This window comes from Hirundo rustica, chromosome 7 (assembly GCF_015227805.2).
Source record: "Hirundo rustica isolate bHirRus1 chromosome 7, bHirRus1.pri.v3, whole genome shotgun sequence".
NCBI classification, from domain to species: Eukaryota; Metazoa; Chordata; class Aves; order Passeriformes; family Hirundinidae; genus Hirundo; species Hirundo rustica.
Genome location: NC_053456.1, coordinates 15,192,928 through 15,205,693, shown reverse-complemented (window position 1 = coordinate 15,205,693; position 12,766 = coordinate 15,192,928). Strand labels below are relative to the sequence as shown.

The window sequence follows — 12,766 nt, the reverse complement described above, 5'->3', positions numbered from 1 at the left end:
CGTTAATTGAATACTCACCGTGTTGGAGGTCCCCGAAACAGTGGGGTGCCCTTGGGATTATAGGGACGCTCTAGGAAGTAGCAGGTGTGCCCCAGTGTATGGGGGTCTCTGTAAGAATTGGTGCTCCGGGGATGTGGGGTGCTTACAGGGGAAAATGGTATCTTGTAAAATGGATCGTTACAGGGCTACAAGGGCCCAAAAATGTGAGGTGACACAGGGAGTGGGGATATCCTAGGGGGGGCTGTAATGGTAAGCTGGAGGTAGCCCAAAACTGGGCAGGTGTTCCCAGAGAATAGGAGTATCCTTGAGTCTGTGTTGATATCCAAGGAATATGATGGTGGCACTTAACAGGTGCCCCAAAAACGTGGGGCACCCCTATGACAGACGAGCATGGAAAGCTGTGAGGTTGGGGGTGCTCAAAGGGTTTGTGAGTGCCCCGGAGTAATGGGGGAGCATGGGGAATGCCCTTGTGTGCAGGTTTCCCCTAAAAGCAATAGGGGTACTCAGAGCCACAGCATTTGCTAAGTCAGCAGGGCTGGCACAGGGGCACGGCTCTGTCTGAGGGCATGGCTTGACTTCTCTTAGCTTGGCATGGCACAGCCAGAGCAGGAGGGACACGGGACTCAACCCGGGGGGGGGGGGTCCCCCACAGCAACCCCCAACAGAGGACAGCCTTGCAGTCCCCCTGTGCTTTCCCCAAATGCTAACACCACCCCTGCTCTATCAATGGGGAAACTGAGGCACAGAGCCCTGCACTGCCATCACCCACTGGCCATGGCCTTGCAGAGCTTCTTCTTTCCTGGGGGGACTGCAGCACACAGGGGTGCCTTGAAGGGCATCCCCTCATCCACTGAGGGCCTGGGGACAAATTGGAGACCCCCACCTGGAGATCCCTGGGGTGCATCATCGCAGGGATGACAGTGAGCCCCTGGGTGCACCCCCAGTGCAGCGTGGCCTGGGACATTCTGGACGGGAGGGTGTCGGGACTGCGGGCTCCCCTCGGCCTGGGAAAGGCATCTGGGGGGACCAGGGAAGGGTCCCTTTGGCTGCCACTTCCGCTTCATGCTAGAAGATTTTGCAACATTTCCTCCCCGGGCAGTATAAAGTGGCTGGTGGAGGAAAGGGGTACTGGGAGGCGGCACGGCACACAGCAGCAGGCGCAGGTGAGGGATCTTCCTGCTGGCGAGAGCCCTGGGTCTGGTGCTGCCCTGCATCCCACCATACTTTGTGCTGGAGCCCCTTGGGGGTGACATCTGGATTTAAACCCGTGCCTGTGTGCTTCCCAGTGAGAAACAACTTGCGATCAGGAGAAGACCCCACATTGGAGGGGACCGCGACAGCAGCAACCAGTGAGTCTGTGGGGTGTGCCACTGGAGATTGTGGCTTTCCTTGGGCTTTGACAGCCCCACAACACCCATCTGAGCCCCTTCGCATGTGGAGCAGGCTGGGGGCTGGGGTGGGTTGCTCCAGCTGCCCAAGAGGTTGCTTGGTGCAAGGGTAGAGGGAGGTGGTGGGTGGGAGCACCCAAGGCTGTGCTGAGGGCTCATCTAGGGTGCAAACCCTCCATAGCCTGCAGGGACATCAGCCTTGGGACCGCAGGGAAAAAGTGCCTGTTCCCATTTCCTTACACAGCAATGAGCTGGGGAGGATCCTTCCCCATGGCATGTCCCTCTTTCCACCCCACTGGGAGCCCCAGGGCCACCCCAGTGTCCCCCAGCCCTTCCAGGGTCAGGAGGGAAAATGGAGTGCTTCTTGTTCCCCCCATCTGGGCCAGCTGTGGAGTATCTGTGTGTGGTATACCCAGGGAATATCCGGTTCCAGAGGAACCACCAGAATTTTGGAGTGGGGAGGCAGAAAGCAGCAGCCAGAAATAGATGGAGGGGAAGCACTGCCATCAGGCTCTGCCCTGTGCCATGGCAGCCCCACTTGGGAGGACATTCCCCCATCAGCACTGGCAGCATCCCTGGCTGTGGTCCTTCAGGATGCTGATGCCTCAGCATCCCAGCATCATCACCCTGGGATCACCATCCCAGGATTTCCATCCCTGGATCACTGCAAGACAGGATACAGCAGAGCCAGGGAGAGATTTTTCTGGGCAGCCGCAGCAGGGAATTCACATCAGGCCAAAGGGGAAAGTTGATTCCAGGGATGGTTTGGGTTCAAACAGGGACAGCTTGGAGGTGGGGGTCCCCAGCACTGGGGGGACTCAGCACTCCAAGCAGTCCTGGCATCTCCAAGCCCTGAAGGGGCTGGGGCTCAGAAAGGGGACAGAGGGCTGAGACTGGAGTGAAACAAGAGTCCAGATCCATTTTGGGAGAAGACTGAAAGCCAGGGGTCTTTGGGAAGGCAGGAACAGAGCAAGCTCACCATCTCCTATGTGTGAGGAGACAGGAAAAATGACTGCCACCTGTGATTTCCCCATTGAGGCCAAGCACGGGGGGACATGGCAGTGCCCAGCTGAGCAACAGGAAAACCAGAGATGTAGTATTTCCAAAGCTGCCTGCAAAGTGTGACATGCCTTTCTGTCCGGGTCTTGAAACCACTCCCACAGGAGCAAAACCAGGAGGTGGAAGAAGGGCACAAAATCAACTTCAGACCTTCATGAGTGCTGCCTGCCCCTGGCACTGTGACCACAGCCTTGCTGCTGGCTGAAGTGGCAGGAGAGGCAACTCCATTCCAGGCAACACAACAGCAATGCTTGAGGGGGTGGAGAGCCTGGAGGGATACAGGGTACTTGAAGAACTTTGGAGGTGCCTGAGGGGCTATGAGATGCCCAAAGAGCTGAGAGGCTTTTGAAGGACCCACAGTAAGCAGGGGAGCCCAGGATTTCTGGAGGAGCCAGGTGTCTCCTGGAGGGACGTGAAGCTACGTTGATGGGGAAGCCCCCCAAACTGTGAAGTGGTGATCAGTCTATGGGGGAGCAACTTCTTCCACAGGATTCATGAAAGGGAGAGGATTGGGGTGAAATGCAGGAGACTGAGGCATGCAGGGCATGTTTTACAAGGGGGCATATGAGGAACAGTGTCTGCCTGCAGCACTGACCATTACCTGGCACAGTGTGGATGCTGTGTCCTCCATCATAGTGGAGTGATGAAGGACTGCTGCCCACTGGCTGGGAGGGGACCTGGGGGACAATGGAAATGCCAGAGGACCCAGAGATGCTGTCACCCCTGGTCCACAACACTGCCACCCCACACCCATGTCGTTTTGTGCTCCACAGGCATAATGGAGTCCTTGTCCTACAGTGGGGATTTCTCCAACATCTTCTCCTTTTACAACTACACCTACGACTACAGCACAGCCATGCCTGACACTGCTATCTTATCCTCCCCATGCCATCCTGAAAGCTCTGTCCTCAACAAGTACCTGGTGATGGTGATCTACTGCCTCGTCTTCATCCTCAGTGTGGTAGGGAATGGGCTGGTGGTGCTGGTGGTGACCTCCAGCCACACCAGCCGCTCCGTCACCGATGTCTACCTGCTCAACCTGGCTGTGGCAGACCTGCTCTTTGCTTTGAGCCTGCCACTTTGGGCAGCCTACCGAGCCCACGAGTGGGTCTTCGGCACTGTGATGTGCAAAGCCATCTCCGTGCTGCAGGAAGCCAACTTCTACAGTGGCATCCTTCTGCTGGCCTGCATTAGCGTGGACCGCTACCTGGCCATTGTCTATGCCACACGGGCTGCCACTGAGAAGAGGCACTGGGTGAAGTTTGTTTGCTTGGGCATCTGGGTCTTCTCCACGCTGCTCTCCCTGCCCGTGCTGCTCTTCCGTGAGGCTTTCCGCTCACCCAACAATGGCACCGTGTGCTATGAGCACATCAGTGGTGAGGACACGGCCAAGTGGCGGGTGGTGCTGCGGATCCTGCCGCAGACATTCGGCTTTATCTTGCCCCTCCTGGTGATGCTCTTCTGCTATGGCGTCACCATCCACACCCTCCTGCAGACCAAGAACGCTCAGAAGCAGCGGGCCATGAAGGTCATCTTTGCTGTGGTGCTGGTCTTCCTCATCTGCTGGCTGCCCTACAACATCACACTGGTGAGCGACACCCTCATGAGGACGCATGCCATTGCTGAGACCTGTGAAAGGAGGAACCGCATCGACACCGCCCTCTCCATCACGCAGGTCCTGGGCTTTGCCCACAGCTGCATCAACCCCATCATCTATGCCTTCATCGGCCAAAAGTTTCGCAACAGCTTCCTCAAGATCCTAGCGCAGCGTGGGCTGATCAGCAAGGATGCTGTCGCCCGCTATGGCCGCACTTCCTATGCCTCCACCTCCGGCAATACATCCACAACCCTCTGAGCCCTTCTGGGACCCAGCCCTTGTGGGTACCAGCAGCACCCCACACACCTCAGCATCTTCATCCAGCCCCCTGGAATGTGGATGGTGATACCATGGGGATGAGCAGGGCCACCACTGGATGCTGGACCCCAACTGGAAGGAAGCTTGGGTGGCAAGGTGGTAGGACCCCATTGCTGAAGGAGTGGTGTCAAGTGTCCACCCGCCCCTTTCTTTGGGACAAAGCTTATGACCCTCTGTGAGCCTGCTGTGGGGATGGTGTTTTTACCTGATGACCATCCAGCAATAAAGGAGTTGGTGGGTTGGTCACCCATGTCTGGCTCCTCTTTGCCACGGTAAGGGAGATGGCAGGACAAGGCCAGAGCACCTCTCTGGGGACAGTGACAAAAGAGTGGTGCCTGCTGAGCCTGTCAGAGTGTGGGTAACCCTTCTTCCAGGACAGGGTTCGGCATCCTGTGCATCCCACAGGGTTCCCTAGCCCAGATTTTGCTTCCCACAGCTCCCCAGACAGGTCCTGGCACTTTGATGGTACAGAGGTCTCTATGTAGAGCCTATTCCACCTGGGGACAAAGTCATTCCCTTCCCAACCCTAATGTCAACCCCAGCAGAGCAAATCACTGAAAGACCTCTGTGCAGCCCCTCACATTGAGCCAGCCCTGTGACCCCTGCCTGAAGGGTGCCAGCACCCCAGGCACCCCCGCTCCCCCCCAGCCATGGTGTCAGGACATTGTTGTGCAAAGGGCTGGGAACCTGTCCCTTACACAACCAGGGTGTTTCCGCCTTGGCTTGGGCAACTGGGGCTGACACTTGACTGGGGTCGAGGAGCTGAAGAAGGGACTGTGACCCTGCTGGGGACTCTCCTGCCACTCTGTGTGCCAGGCCTCAGGATTCCTGCCCCAGCACACCTACACATCTCTCCACTGGAGTCCCCACTGCTCCTCCATTGACCTTGATCCAGGTTCCTAGGGGTCCATAACCATGGGGACATCAGCGGATGTCACCCACGTGCAGGCTCTTGGGTGGGTACGGGGGTCCCCAGCACCCCGGTGGGAACTCTGGGGACTTGGGGCAGAGCAGAGTCAGGGGGGTGCTGAAGCAAGGACAGCCCATCACCTTTGCATCTGAGAAACCTCTTGCCCAAGTGGTTCCTTGCAATGTGGTAGGAAGCCAGGGCTGTTGGTCAAGAGATCTCCACTCTCCCCACTGTGGGATGGTGCAAGCAGTGGCTCACCCTGGCTGCAGCTGGGACACCCTTTTTGGGGATGGTTTCCCACCAGGAGAACTTGAACATGCCCGCGTCAGCATTCCCTACCCTGCACCCAACGCGAGTGTCAGTCTGGCAGCGACTGATGGATGACACGGAAGCCACAGGGGTAGCAGAAATGAGTAGTTTTTCTCTTTGTGGACCAGCCGCAAGAAAGACACACGTCAAACCCAAACTGCTGGGCAGCAGGACCTGGGTACCCAGTAAGTCCGAGAGGAGGCAGCCAGGGCAGGAGGTGTCTCAGACACTGTGCCAGGGCCGCTGTCCCCTCATGTAGCCTGCGAGTGCCTTTGCTGGTAGCAAATCAGGCAGCAGCGGCCGTGCTTGCCCATGCCCACGGAGCACGCGTGGCACACCTTGCCCTGGCACAGCCTGCCGAGAGAGCAGGAGGGGAGAGCTGAGGCACCCTGCACTGTGCCAGTGCCACCCCCATTCCCGCCATAGCCCACCTGCAGCTGTATCGCCGGGAGAGGAGGCGGAAATCCTTGTGGCAGCGGGCACACAACCCTGGGTCGCAGGGCACCGGACTGGCCACCGGGGTGTCAATGCCCTCTGTCTTCTGCCACAGGGCATCCTTCTCCCTGCGGGAGGGGAGAGGTCAGCCCTGGATTTTCCTGGGCTCTGGTGCCCTCCTCTGGGCAAAGGGGTTTGGGTCCCCCTTGCCCTTGCGTGCAGGCCCCGGGGCTCTCACCGCAGTAGCTCCAGCAGCCGCCCCTTCATGTCGCGGATGAGCTCCTGCTGCCGTGCCTGCTCGGCGCCGCGCGTGGCCTCCCGCTCCAGGGCCTCCCGCTGCGCCCGCTGCAGCGCCGATGCCCAGCGCTCACCGTCCTGCCGAGCCCTGGTGCGGGCAGCGGCGACACGGTCCCCCTGTCTCTCAGCTGCTCGTCTCTCCATCCCTCCATGCATGCGGATAAACCTCCCGCCGCTGGTCCCTCCCTCCCTCGCTCCCTCTCCCCTTTCCTCCCTCCTTCCTTTCCTCCCTCCGTCCCTCCTTCCCTCCCGTCTTTTCTCTGCTGTTGCCCTCCAGCTCTCTCCCTATCCTCACAACCACTTTGTTATCTGCCACCCATCTATTTCCCCACTGTTCATCCATCCTTTTCCACATCCGTACCCCTGGCCTTCTGCCCACCCACCCATCTAGTCATCCCAAATTCACCCCTGTGTCTCTCCATCCGCTGTCCCATCTCTATCCATTCATCCTAAATTGATCCCTCCTTTCCTCTATCTACTAACCTCAAACCAGTTCAACTCTGCCCACCTACCCCTCCACCTACCTATCACTCCCAAATTGACCCCTCCCTCCAGTGTCCCCCCCCTCAAATCCTTCCCTCTCTCCCCCTGTCAATCTCCAGCTGCTGTGTCCAATCAGCATCACTGGGGGCCCCAGGGGAAACCTGGTGGAGATAGGAGGTCCCACTGTGCGGTGATGGGTGGTGGAAGTAGGGGTCCCTGCCCAACCTGCTGAGCTCCTCCTGCAGCCGTGCCATCTCCTGTTGCTGGGCCTGGAGCTGCTGCCGGCTTTGCCAGGTCTCCTCCTGTGCTGTGGCAGCCAGGCTGGCCAAGAGCTGGGGGAGAGCTGGGGCTCAATCCTGGACCCCAAAGCCCCACCCCACCACGGGATCCCCTTGGGCTTGCCCATACCATGGCCATGCTGATGACCGTGGGTTCCTCTTCTGCCTGGGGGGCCGGTGGGGGCTCCTGGGGACCACGGGCGAGCTCCAGTGCCTGCCGCAGCACCTCCTCCACGGCAGCCACCTCATCTGAGGTATCAGCATCCTTCATCACGTCCGTCTGTCCTGCCGCCACCAGCGCTTCCTGGCATTCCTGCAGGCGCGAGGTCAGTGCTGCCGCCTCTGCCAGCACTTTAGCCAGCTGGGTACCCCGCTCCTCTGCCACCTCTTGCCAGCCCCGTGCCTCCTCCTGTGCCCGTGCCAGTGCCCCCAGGTCCCCCGCTGCCAGCGCTGCCTCCAGTGCCCGCTCCAGGAAGGCGTTGGTTTCCCGCAGTGCCTCGGCCTCGTGTGCCCACAGCTGGGCCTGCCGGGCACTGCCCTCCTCCTGCCGCTGGTGCTGCAGTTCTGCCTGTGCCAGCTGCACCGCCAGCGCCTGTGCTGCCGCCTCACGCTGAGCCAGCTCGGCCCTCAGCCGGGACACCTGTGCCTGCAGGGATTCCTCTGTCCCACCTGGCTGCCTGGGCACCAGTGACAGGGACCCCAGCATGCACCTTGTGCCAGCGGGCAGTGGGGACATGCCAGGCTCTCCAGCACCATCAGTCTGGACTGCTTTGCCAGCACCATTTGCATCCTCCAGTTCCTCTACATCCACGTCCTTCACCTCCTTCTCATCCTCCTTCAGCTCTTCATCCTTCTCTTCCAAATCCTCCTCCACGTCCTTCTGCACGTCCACTTCCACATTCTCCGCCTTCACCTCCTTTGTATCCTCACTGTCATCCTTCTCCACCTCCTCTTCATCCTCCTCTTCCGTGTCCTTCTTCACCTCCCTGTGCTCTACGTATCCCTCTTCCATTTCCACACTCCCTTCCTGCAGGGTGGCCGTGGTGTGTGGGCACGGATGGGCCGGTGCCGCATGGAGTGCCACAGTGGGGTGGCCAATGCCATCGGATGATCCATGCGCCGCAGTGCCGACACTGTCAGTCTGCAGGGCTGTCTTTGCTGGGCTGCTCCTGATCACGGGCCTGGGCCGTACCAGTGGCCTAGAGGGGACACAGGGCTCAGGACTACCGGGTCATCCCCAAGGTGAACAGGGCATCACCACCTTCCATTTAGGCTCCCTGGGCACAGCCAGTCTTCAGGAATTTAGGGGGCAGCAGGGCAGAGGATCAGGGATGTTGGTGCCACCAGTCTGAGCACCCACAGAACATGTGGCACCCATGGACCCAAGTATGTGTGCTCGTGGCAGTCTGTGCACACGAGCGTGTGAGCAGCAGAACAGGTGTGAGTGTGCTGGGACAGCTGCATCCATGAGTGCCCCCTCACAAGTGTGCCCGGGGCAAGGGTGTGCAAGCACATACATGTGTCCCTGTGTGTCAGATGTCACAGTGGCACAGTGGCACAGTGTCACAGCAGTGCAGCAGGGATATACTTGGCAGAGGATGGCTTTGTGTGTCCACATATGCAATGTGGCATGCTTGCAGGCACAGGCAGGATGTGCATGCTGGTGCCAGTGATTGTGGCCTCCTGGGACTACATATGGAGAGCTGGCACATCTGGAATGCTCTGTGGGGTCTAGGGCAGTAGGGCAATGCAAACATGCTTCTCTGAAATGCTGAGCCCCAGGTGCCTCTGATGCCCTTGACACCCCCAGTGCTGCCAATACCTCTGGGTGCCCCCAGTGTCCCCAAGCTCACTCAGAGAACATGGGCCAGGCGGTGTCCAGGTCATCCCTAAGCAGGGCCAGGTGGAAGGTGACACAGTCCAGCTCATAGAGGCAGCCCAGGATCTCTGCTCGCCGTTTGGGGTTCAGGAAGGGGCTACGGGCGTAGTACCACTCGCTGCAACCATAAAACAGGCTCATGCATATCCCTTCATGCCCTGGACAGGTACACATGCCTGCATCACCTCTTCTGACTGGGTGCTGCAGGGCACTGCCCACCCTGGCCATGTCCCCCACCACTACAAGCATCCCCTCACTGCGCCCCTGCTCTCACCAGAGGCTCTCAGGGTCGAGGAGGCAGAGCTGCAGGGACTCTGCCAGCTGCCGGTGCACCAGGCAGTACCGCAGAAAGGCTCGGCCCCTGCCCACGGGGGTCTTTAGCTGCGGGGGAGAGGGGGTTATCAATCCCCATCATTCCAGTCTGCCCCCCCACACTTCCCTCCCAGCCCATGCAGGGGGGAAAAGGGTACCCAGGGCTAGGGTGCAGTGGGGATCCCAGAGGGGACGAAACTGTTTATAGCCCCAGTGGGCGAATGCTTGGTGCCCAGGCGAGTGTGTGCCTGTGCACAGGTACACGTGCACCCACAAGCAAGCAAAAGCTCGTGTGTGGGCACAAGACCCTGGGTACCCCACCAGCCCATGCCCACCTTGTCCAGAGAGGTGACGAACTGAATGCCTTCATGCTCCTGCCGGCACCGTGCTAGGCCCTGGCACAAGAAGTCCCAATAGTCTTTGCGCTGCCCAAAGAAGCTCCTCTTCTCCTTGAGGTCAAACTGGCAGAGGTAAAAGCTTGGACTTTCTTCTCTGGGAGTGTCCCCTGTTCCCCCTAGCCTGCCCCTGGGCGGCTGGAATCCAGCCAGCTCCCCCGGCAGGGTTGCCCCGGGTGTCCCTCTCTTCATTGTCTCCATACCTCTATTTCCCTTTTGCAGCATATGTAATTACACATGTGGACAAGGGAGAGCCTGGTCCAGGTGGCTGGGGATGCCCAGGGCCAGACAATGCTGGGTGGGGTTATTCTATCCCCTGAATGGTTAACACAGGGTCCCTTCTGCTCCCAGCTGTGCCTAAGGGGAAAGGAGGTAGGGAGCAGCAGAGATGGAGGAGCAGCAGTACCTGGAGGAGGAACTCTAGCTGGGCACAGAGGCTGTGCAGCTCCCGGCTCCCGTCTGTCACTGGCAGATTCTGCTCCTGGTAGCTGCATTTCAGCTCGGCCACGGTCTCTGCGGGATGGCAGGGCTGGGCTGGCATGGCACCCTCTCCCATCCTACCCCTCTCCCCACTGCCTCACAACTCCTGGCCTTGGGGATTTCTGATGGTTGATAAAATCATGGAATCATAGACTCTAAGTTGGAAAAGACTTCCAAGATCGAGTTCAGTCATTAAGCCAGCACTTCCAGATCCACCAGTAAACCATGCACCCGAATGCCACATCTACATGTCTTTTAAATACCTCCATGGGTGGTGACTCCACTGCTTCCCTGGGTAGCTTGTTCCAATGCTTGATAAACATTTCCATGAAGAAATTTTTCCTAATATCCAAACTAAACCTCTCCTGGCACAACTTGAGGCCATTTCCTCTTATTCTAACTGTTGTAACTGCAGAGAAGGGACTGACTCCCTCCTGGCTACAACCTCATTTCAGATAGTTGTAGAGAGTGATAAGATCCCCCACTGAGCCTCCTTTCCTTCAAAGAGAAAGAGGAACTTGCCCTAGGATGAAGGAGGGGAGCAGGGGAAGCAATGAGCACAGCCACCTCCTGGGCACTGCTGGTTCCCCGGGGCTGGCAGCGAGGATGGGAGCAGGCAGCAGTGGCAGGGTTGGCAGGGGATCCTCTGGAGCACCCCTGGCACCCCCACTGCCCATGACTTGGGTGCAAGAAGGGATCTGGCATGGCCAGAGTGAGACGTACAATGCAGGGAACATGCTGGCAGGGGACTGCTTGGCACACTTACTCTGCAGGTCCTTGATGACACGGTTGAGCTCCCCTTCCCCTGCCATGGCTGTTCACAGGGATCTGCAGAGGCAGGGGCAGTGATGAGAGGTTCTAGGCCGGCACTTCCTCAGCACCCCCAAACTCTCTGTCCCAGAGAGAGGGTCTGCCCCCCCAGCTCTACCCCAGAGCTTCCTGCTGTTATGTGAGAGGGGGTAGGTGTAGACACCCATTACCTTGCCCACGTTCCCCCACTACATAGCTGGAGCAGATGGGGTGGACAAAGGTGTCCCATCCTGCACCCTCCTAGTTGTCCACATGCCCTGCTCCTCTATGTCCTCAGCCTCTGCTCCCGTTCCTTGGGGAGTTCCTGGGGCTGAGCCCACCGTGTTCTGAGTGTGTCCCTGTCCTTGTCCCTGTCCTTATCCCTGTCCCTGTTCACCAGGATTCAGGATGTGGGTTTGGCGCAGGGGAAGTGATGTTTTTGCTTCTGCTCTCGCTTCCCTCAGTCATATCATGGACAATGTGGGGGGGTCCTGGGTGGTTGAGCAAGGGGAAACACCACCCCTGACATGCAGCCCCCCATAGCTCAGCTCCCTAGGCAGAAACCTCTGGCACAGCATGTTGCCTCCATGGCTGGCACAGGGTTTGGGCAAGCTGTGGGCATGAGGTGGGGGGCCAGAGGGCACAGTGCAAGGGATTGATTTTAGGGTGGGTGGCAGCTTGGGGACAGGGTGAGGGAAAGAGCCCATGGAGGTGGCAGGTCTGTAACTTGTCACAGCGGCTGGTGTGGGGCAGCATGTGTATGTGTGGGTGTGTGTGTGGGGGGCGTGCCCAGCAGGGTGCATGTGCACTCAGGAGTGGGTGCACCAGTGTGCCCAAACGTGTCCAAGCGTGTGCGTGCTCTGTGCCCTCTACCATGGCAGAGTGAGAGAGCAGGATGCAGGTCTTGGGCTGCCTGTGTTCCCATCCCAGTGCCCTTGAGAGACCTTGGATGAGCTATCTTTGCATCTGCCCACCCTACTTGCACCTCAGTTTCCCCTGGGAAGAGAAGCCCCTTACCTGTGTCCAGGAGCTGTGGGGTGCCCCGAGGCGGTTCCTGAGTACCGTGGGTGCGCTGGCATGTCCCCGTGCCCACGCCGTGCCTGCCTGCTTCTCCTTTTGTACCTTGGGCAGGAGGAAGTGTGGGAGGTCGGTGGGGCTGCAGAAGCCACAGCCTGCCCAGCCCACATCACATCAGGCACTGCAGCTTAGCCCTCAGTACCCAGCTCCTTGTTTGTGAGGGTGCCAGTTCCAGGGAAAGGGTCAGCAAGGCTGGTCCCCCTATGCAACTTTTGCAGGGGCAGAGGAAGGACAGTGTCAGGCATAGGGGCCCCTGATGCTCTCCAGTGCAAATGGAAATTTGAATGTATTGAAGAAACTGCCCACAGATTTTCTGAAGGGTGTCCGGGACCCATACTCTGCTAGAAGCAGCCAGCAGCAGCACACCCTGGCACAGAGGTCCCCCCATGTACAACAGCCCCTGGGCACAGCAGCTGCAGCGCCCCCAGCAAGGATCACAACCCTCCCCAATCATCTGGCCTCCACATATGGGCTGTACCCGGAGCCAGGGTATAAGCTCTTTCTGGAGCATTCCGGACAAGGCTCTCTCTTGTTAGGGAGCCCCCAACCCAGCATGTGCCTGATTCACTGTGCCTGGACCCCTGTACTGTGTCAGCCCTATCCTGCAGGCTCCTTCTTGATTGGGGACTGAAAAACCCCTGTGGGGGGCATGTCAGAGGTGGTGCCAGCCCATCCCACCAGTCCAGGCATGGGGACGTACTGCCATCCCGCTCCCCACCACCATCTTGGTGGATGGCCACAGTGATGCCCACGTCTATCC

At 59.0% G+C, this 12,766-nt stretch overlaps 2 protein-coding genes across 3 annotated transcripts; one reads left to right on the top strand and one right to left on the bottom strand.

Moving 5' to 3' along the window:
- The first annotated feature begins 1,054 nt into the window (after positions 1-1,054).
- Positions 1,055-4,454, top strand: LOC120755205 (C-X-C chemokine receptor type 2-like). Of its 2 annotated transcripts, XM_040069889.2 has the most exons (3): positions 1,055-1,163; positions 1,287-1,349; positions 3,221-4,454. In XM_040069889.2, the coding sequence occupies exon 3, from the start codon at positions 3,226-3,228 to the stop codon at positions 4,300-4,302; it is 1,077 nt and encodes a 358-aa protein (XP_039925823.1). In that variant the 5' UTR covers positions 1,055-1,163; positions 1,287-1,349; positions 3,221-3,225; the 3' UTR covers positions 4,303-4,454. The 2 variants fall into 2 exon arrangements, with proteins under 2 accessions (XP_039925823.1, XP_039925824.1); XM_040069890.2 differs by lacking the exon at positions 1,055-1,163 and having other exon boundaries at positions 1,225-1,349.
- A 1,366-nt stretch (positions 4,455-5,820) lies between these two features.
- RUFY4 (RUN and FYVE domain containing 4) lies at positions 5,821-10,971 on the bottom strand. Its single transcript, XM_040069541.2, has 9 exons — positions 10,907-10,971; positions 10,067-10,173; positions 9,601-9,726; positions 9,228-9,334; positions 8,928-9,071; positions 7,205-8,273; positions 6,255-6,391; positions 6,013-6,144; positions 5,821-5,935 (listed from the first exon to the last, which is right to left on the bottom strand). The coding sequence occupies exons 1-9, from the start codon at positions 10,950-10,952 to the stop codon at positions 5,833-5,835; spliced, it is 1,971 nt and encodes a 656-aa protein (XP_039925475.1). The 5' UTR covers positions 10,953-10,971; the 3' UTR covers positions 5,821-5,832.
- Between the last annotated feature and the right edge of the window lie 1,795 nt (positions 10,972-12,766).

What these genes read in the sequence shown, in the direction of transcription:
- LOC120755205 (XM_040069889.2), top strand. Translation starts at nt 3,226, where the DNA reads ATGGAGTCCTTGTCCTACAGTGGGGATTTCTCCAACATCTTCTCCTTT.
- RUFY4 (XM_040069541.2), bottom strand. Translation starts at nt 10,952, where the DNA reads ATGGCAGGGGAAGGGGAGCTCAACCGTGTCATCAAGGACCTGCAGA. An exon ending in TGTCATCAAGGACCTGCAGA is followed by an intron (nt 10,174 to 10,906) that starts GTAAGTGTGCCA and finishes GCCATCCCGCAG; the next exon opens with AGACCGTGGCCGAGCTGAAA. An exon ending in CGGCTGCTGGAGCTACTGCG is followed by an intron (nt 6,145 to 6,254) that starts GTGAGAGCCCCG and finishes CCCCTCCCGCAG; the next exon opens with GGAGAAGGATGCCCTGTGGC.